General features: G+C 32.8%; 1 protein-coding gene across 1 annotated transcript in view; it reads right to left on the reverse strand.

The window, feature by feature from the left end:
- The window catches only part of LOC140449857 (glucose dehydrogenase [FAD, quinone]-like), a 38,513-nt gene extending 32,234 nt beyond the window's left edge, over window positions 1-6,279 (reverse strand). Inside the window, exons 1-3 of the mRNA XM_072543240.1 lie at window positions 6,210-6,279; window positions 2,283-2,374; window positions 125-352 (exon numbers count right to left, since the gene is read on the reverse strand). Of these exons, the coding sequence (XP_072399341.1) occupies window positions 125-352; window positions 2,283-2,374; window positions 6,210-6,211 (322 nt within the window). The 5' untranslated portion in view covers window positions 6,212-6,279. The remainder of the gene's footprint in view (window positions 1-124; window positions 353-2,282; window positions 2,375-6,209) is intronic.
- Window positions 6,280-7,823: the final 1,544 nt, after the last annotated feature.

The raw sequence follows: 7,823 nt of genomic DNA on the forward strand, positions 1-7,823 counted from the left end.
GATCTTACAGATTTATTTTATCAACAGATCCAATGAAGAAGGGGAAGTATTGCTCTTTGCTATATTGGGCTAGTGTATTTAAAACTTTGCCTAGGAGACATAATCTTTAAAAAAAAATTGGTACCTCTGCAAAAATGTTCCTGCCGTTCTGCTCTATAGCCCCAGTTATAATCGGTAAACGAAAAACTTCCGCAAAGACTTGGAATATCTGTAAGATCGGTAGGAACTGGTCCAGCTTCTATTAAAAGAACATTCCATTCTGGTACTTCTGACAATCTATTGGCAATTACTGCTCCAGTTGGACCGGAACCAACTATGATAAAATTGAAGGTTTGATTTGTGTATGTTTCTCCTACAAAAGAATTTATTATTAATAATCTATATATATATATATATATATATATATATATATATATATATATATATATATATATATATACAGGGTGTTTGGTAGGTCGATGGAAATTTTTTAAGGGATAATATAGGACGCCGTTTGCAAAATTTTTTGCTAATAATGTATCGCTTAAACTGTTAAGGTTTCCAAAATAAAGTTAAATTTGTCAATATTCGAAAATAAGGCTGCTCGTCTATTGTATTGACATACAAAATGCCTTACGTATTACTTGCTCAGATTTCAAAAACCCTTCGTTGAATCTTAATGCAATTTTAAAATAACCTTCATTAAGAAGGTTAAGAAATGAAACGGGTAAGAAAGGTAAAACACAACAACGATACATTATGCTCTTTGCAACATTTATTATGCCTTATTAAGTATGTATATAAACTTCAGAAAACAGTCATTGTTGTTCAAAATGAGAACCACCATTCATAATGCACGCTCTTGCCCTGCATCGTATTTCTGATGTGGTTACTTTTAACCTCAGTTCTGCCCTTATAATGTCAGTTGCTTCGATAATCCTTTCCATTAAATGAACTCGAGATCAGATTGGAACTTGATAAACAAGTTCTTTGAATCTGCCCGAGACGTGGTAGTCACACGGTGTTAAATCGGGCGATCTAGCAGGCCACAAAAATCGGTTCAGTTCGTCCTATTCACCTATTGGGATAGTGATTGTTGAACCCAGCCTTAACAGCACGTGCACAATGTGCAGAGCATCCATCATATTGGTACACCATTCTTCGTCTGAGGACGAGGGGTAAATCTTCTAAGGTTGGTGGTAATTAATTCTCTAGAAAGTCTAAGTACACTTGACTATTTAACCTGCCTGGCAAAAAGTAAGGTAGATTTTTCTTTCGGTACACAACACCCTGTATATATGCTTAGATTGAAATAAATAATAAGTAAAAAATCTTCGAATAAGACAAAACTAGCACCATGTTGAATGGAGCCACAATTGCTTAAAAAAAAACAAACATTTATTTAACGAATGAATCACAATAACATTTTCACAGGACGCTTTAAAAATCCTTAATATTCTAATATTAAAAACTTTCAAGCTGTATTACTAGGTACAACGTGAACTTTTTTACACTGTAAAAAAGTTAACGTTTTTCTGTAAAAAAGTTCACGTTCATCAGCATATGACTAGACCAACCTGTTTCGCCGCTATTTTAAAGACTACAAAATATTGCTCAACATTTCGCCTACTATATCCTATTATATCGATGTCATCAGCATATGCCAAGATTTGTATCGATCCATTGTAAATATTACCGTAGTAATTTTCCAAGGCAATATTAAATACAAGGCAAGCCAGCGCATTCCCATGTCTAAGTCCATCCTTTGTCTCAAAATTTTTAGAATTCTCTCTATGTATTTTATCACTTGCTGTTAAGTTAGACACATTTACCTTCGTTAGTTCTTCCGATATACGAAACTCACGCATTGATTGGTATAGTACTGTTCTCTTGAGATTGTCGTACGCGTCCTTGAATTCGACGGATAGGTGACAAGTGTTAATGTTAAGTTCTAATGTCTTTTGGAAGATCTTTCGTATTGACTAAATATGCTTAATTGTTGATTTTCTTGGAGGTGTTTTCCAATTATGCCCATTGTGTAAACTTGTAGCGTTTCGTAGAGAATATTTGCTAGTATTTTGTAAGCAGTTGTTAACAGGCTTGTAGCTTTATACTGGGGCTGGTTATAAGCTGACGTTTACAATTTGCAAAATGGTTAAATCAGCATCCAGTGCCATTAAAATGAAAAAATTATAACGTAAGCTAGCAACAATGTTTCTCTATGGCTTGTATTTCAGAAATTTCAATTATGTTAATTTTACTTTTTCTTTGAGTTAAATATACATATTCCTAAATACACATACCTTCATCTAAATTATAATTGAGAGATGTTAGGAATATAGATTTTACTATAATAATATTAATCGCACATATTCCAAGTAAAACTTTCTGAAACCTAAAACAAAAATTTGAATTAACCCTTTCGCCAAATAAATATTGGTTATTTGAATTTATTTAAGATGTATGGAGTTTGTTCCAAGTCAAAAAGTTTTTCCATTTTTGAAAAATAGCATGTCTACACATGAGGACACTTTGTGATAACGGGGTAAAAATACTGTGGGTTAGAGAAAAAATAAATACTGAGAACAATAATAATATTTATTCAATGCACATTATACATAATTTATAAACTGTGGTACTCCATAAAACAATTGTTAATATTGGCCAAACATAAATATACTTTGCATTTGATGCAAGATATACGAGTTTTTTCCTTGCATCCATGTTTCTTGCAACGCGAAGCATTTTTCGATTTATTAACAGTAGGTAAATGTCTTACATTGTCCAATCTTACTTCCTTCACTGGTCGTACTTCAATGATATTTTTCTTTTAGGTGGTTTCGGTTCAGGCCTTATCGAAAGTGGTCATCCTCTTTTTTATTGACTGTTTTTTCTAAAGCTAAAAGAACTTCAGCAATTTCTGCGCGAAAATGCACCAAATCTAAGATTCTTTTCTTTGGTATTTGCAAATTTGTTGCTTGCCTGCTATATTCTAGCCAGGCATTCGTACAGGCTAAATCTATACCATGTGTGAACATTCGCAACGTCAATTTGCGTGATCTAATAAAGGTCCTGTACAATGTTAGTAAGAAATTGAATTTGTAAACACCTCCCATTGACAAATTATAATCCTTTATTACCTGTGGCCTATTTGATCCCATACAGCTCTTGTTTGTTTTGTCCCATAGTTTACACTTCTCGGTCGTCCCAATTCTTATATAATTTGATGCCATTATTACAGGTTTGTCATAATTATCTCCCTATCATTGCTGATTATTTTTTCTGTAGTACCACGTCCATGGTTTTTCATTATTTTATCAGCAGAGAAGCTAGGACTATTGAATCTATTTTGTCATACAGTACAAATGGCAAAAATATTCTTTTGGCGCAGAGTTTGTAACAACCAATAACTGGTGGAATAATGACCAAAATTTGATTTGCAATTATCCTCTATGATGCGATCACACAACTTCAAAACGACAGCTGCTTCTTGCCCGAAAACTGTCATTTGTGTTTGACTCAATTCTGTTTTAACTTCGTCAGTCAATAAAATATTGTTTATAAAGTTTACGTCCTGTCTCTTATCTTTTAAAAGCCAATCACAAAATCCAATATGTTTGGTATGGTCTGGAGAAAGTAATTATTGAACTGCTGTTATAGTCCATTCTTCAGACAGTTGATCCATAAAAATCATACGAACAAGCTGAATTTTGCCGAGAATATTAATTTTCGGACCCCAGGTTTACCACTTTCACCCCCGGGCTTCCCCCTAAAACCACTCGTAGGGGGGAAAAATGCAAAAAAATTGATTTACCAAGAATGTGTACGCCGTAGAAAAAAATATTTCGTGTAGAATGAACCGTTCTCTCGAATGGCGATTTTGAATGTCAGTTACGCGCGAAAAATCAATGTTCAATAAAATTTGTATCAGCTCTTCGGTGAAATTTTGATATCTTTTGATATAAGTGTCCTATCGACAAAAATGCGTTTTAAAGGCAAAAATTGCAGCTCTCGTATTTAGTTTTTGTGTTTTGCCGCAAATAAACTCAGATTTAATAAAGGTGTAATAATAAATAAATAAACGTGGCGCAATTTTTGCTATTTTTTACAATTCTTTATGGTCTGCAAAAGGAAATATGGCGCTTAAAAAGAGGTCAAAGAACGGAGGTAAAGGATCTAATAGAACCAAAACACATAGAAAAGGATACGTGGATTGACTATCTAAAAAAGCTCTGTGCAGAGAAAGAACAAACGATGCTACAACCTGAAACACCAGAAATTACCTTAAATGAAGGACAATATAAATGAACAGGAAGTTCTCAAGATACTTGAAAAGTTGAAGAACAGAAAATTAGCAGATAAAGACGGGATACCAAACGAATTACTGTAATATTGTGGAGCAGCAACGACAAAACAATTAGCAACATTAATTAATAAAATTATAAAACACAATAAAATACCGGAAGAATGGAGAACGAGCGAACTAATTCTACTATTTAAAAAAGGAGATAAAAACCAGATAGAAAACTACAGAGGTATAAGCTTGTTAAATACTACGCTAAAACTAAAATTTTACAAGTTCTAATAAATCAGAGGATAAGTTTAGCAGATGAACAATAGGGTTTTCGTAGTAGAAGATCGTGTACAGATGTAGTGTTCGTTATAAAGGTAATTACTGAGAAATCACTAGAGTATAATAGACCAGCATTTCTGTGTCCGATTGACCTAAAGAAAGCGTTTGACACAGTAAGACTCAAAGATGTAATCCATCTTCTGTATAATAGAGAAGTTCCCCTAAATATTATAAAAATTATCGAAAACATCTACCAATACAACAAAATGGAAGTCAGAATAGATGGACAAGAGACAGAAGAAATATAGATTCCACTGCCTATAGAAATAGGCAGCGGAATAAAACAAAGGTACTCATTGAGCCCCATGCTTTTCAATTTAGTCATGGATGAAATCATCAAACGCGGTAACAAAGAAGATACAGAATTGGAAACAAAGAAATAAAAATACTCTGTTACACAGACGACGCAATATTGATAGCCCAAGATGAAAATAGTCTGCAAAGACTGGTCCACAGATTTAAACAAAATCATAAAACATAAGAGCAAAAGAATTTAACATTTCAATTTCATCTTAGAAAACTAAAACAATAGTAGTCAGCAAAGAACCAACCAGATGTAAAACAGAAATTGATGGCATTAAACAAGTTATGAAAATAAAATATCTGGGAATTACACTGTCCAGCCATGGAGACGTGGACAAAAAAGTGAGAGATCAAGTACAAAAAGCAAATAGACTGGCAGGATGCCTTAATAACACTATATGGCGAAACAGACACATTAACACTGAGATGAAGTCAAGAATTTATAAAGCCAGTGTAAGACATATGCCTCAGAAACAAGAGACGACATAGTCACAACGCAAAGGCTACTGGAAACGGCAGAGATGAGAGTATTGAGAAAAATTACAGTAAATACGCTAAGAGATCGAAAGAGAAGTAAAGAGATTTGAAAAAAATCTAACGTACAGTGTATAAATGAATATATTAAAAATAGAAAAAAAGAATGGAATTCCATCTCCGGCGTGAGACCCGTGTCTTACGCCGGGTAAGAGGAAGAAGAAGAACAAGAAGAAAGACCAGGGTTAAGCGACCCCCTAAAATCTAGAAAAATCAAGAAACAAAAATTTTCGCTACGTCGATTTTATTGCCCATGACATGCTAACATACGAGTATAATATAAATTTTCATAGAAAAATTTTAATCCATTTTAGAGCAATATTAAAAAATTCGGTTTTATTTTGTAATTTTAAGACCTTGTAACTTTTTCTGGGTGCACTTTACATTAAGTTAGGCCAAATCGACCTATTTTATCCCTAAAAATCGTGATATAATTTTTGACCAATCTTTTTGTAACATATTAATAGTTTTTTGTTATAATTTAATTCCATGAATTTAGTATAATGGCAGAAAAGAAATATTATATTTAATTATTTATTTTCACTAAAAAAAAAACATTCGAAATAAAATTAAACATAACAATAATAATTTTTGACTTTTTTTTTTAAGGAAAATTTAAAAAATGGTCTTACCAATAAGTAGATATACATCGATCACTAACATTCACGTTTTATTAACAATCTCAAACTACCCGAACGTAACTATTGCAATTGGTTTTAATAAAGATTATCATATTGTGTTTGCAACATTTTTTACTTACATTTTTAATAAATTGATACCAAAAAGCGGATAGCTGTCTGCACAAAAATTATAAGATATAGTGTCGAGGCGTAAAAACGCAACTACATTGATTGCCAAATAAAACACAGGTTCCAAGGAAGCTTCTCAGTAGCGTCTTTTAAGGGGACGTGCCAAATTTTATTCATATTATTGGAAGCATAAAAAAACTTAAATTCGAAAAAACAATTGAGACCACTAAAAATGAATCTTACATTCAAGATAAATAATTTATTAAATCTTATATAGGTACAAATAAAAAAACGCAACATACAGTAAAATAACATTGGAAATCAGTTTTCATTGAAAAAAAAAAAAGAAATATTTGTTGTATTTTCTTCTTATATCATCACATATTCTTTCCTTATATAAGAATCATTTTACATTCACGTAAGACATGCATCGTAGTATCTTCCTCTATTAAGCATTTCCTGTATAAACACACACTACTCTAACAGTTAAAGTATTTGACATGCTCTCAAACGAATTCCATCTAGAACAAGGTGACAGACAGGGATGTATACTGTCTCCATATTTATTTAAGATGTTATGGGTAGCATATTATGAGAAGAGAGTTTAAAGGATGGAAAAATTGCATCTCAATAAATGGCTGAAAAATAAACCACATACGTTTTGCAGACGATACAGTCCTTCTTGCAAAAAGTCAAGACGAGTTAATTGATCTCATATAACTGATTGAAAACGCAAGTCAAATATTTGATCTGCAGACTAAACATATCAAAGACAAAGATCATGAAACTGGATAGACTACACAACAATTATCTACATATAACCACGATTGACCAGTTTGAAGTTGTGAGCTTCTTGTTTAAGATTGTGAGCTCATACTTATATCTGGGGTCATTGATCACAAATACAGTGTGACTACAAAGAGAAATAAAACGTAGATGTGGCCAAATATGGAAGGACGTTCAAATTTTACGAACTCTAAAAATTATGTTGATCTGCTTAATTTATCTAATACTGACATACAGATGTTAATCTTGGATCTTACGTGGGAAATCCGTGGACTGATCACAGGATAAATAATTCAATTTAAAATGAACTAGGGGTCAGCAAACGGTTCTCCAGCAAAGATTATCTCCAACCGTTAAAATACTTTGGATATGTTATGAGAGCAGACACAGAAAACATGAAAAGACTTATTATCTAAGGAAAGGTAGAAGGCCAAATATCGCGAAGAAGATCCCCAACAAGATGGATCGACCAAATTACAGAAATAACATGCAAAAGACCTGTGCATGAGTTAAATGAAGTGATAAGAGATAGCGATCTTCAAAGACAGACAATACACAACACTAAGACGACCACTAAACTCCATCGTAGTGCATTCGCCATACCTATGATATAGATGTTGACAATGTCCAGTTACCACTAGACTCGACGAGAGTCTACGGTTAATATTATGTCGACCAAAGAGGCTCTTTTGAAATATCAAAAACACGGTCACATTGTACTTATGCAAACTGTGTATATTGAACAAAGATTCAAAAAATAATATTTCAATATGGGTGGAAGAGAAATATTACACAGGATAGATATAAAGGATACACAGGATACACACAATTAAAGACAA

Source organism: Diabrotica undecimpunctata, chromosome 9, assembly GCF_040954645.1.
Source record: "Diabrotica undecimpunctata isolate CICGRU chromosome 9, icDiaUnde3, whole genome shotgun sequence".
NCBI lineage: Eukaryota > Metazoa > Arthropoda > Insecta > Coleoptera > Chrysomelidae > Diabrotica > Diabrotica undecimpunctata.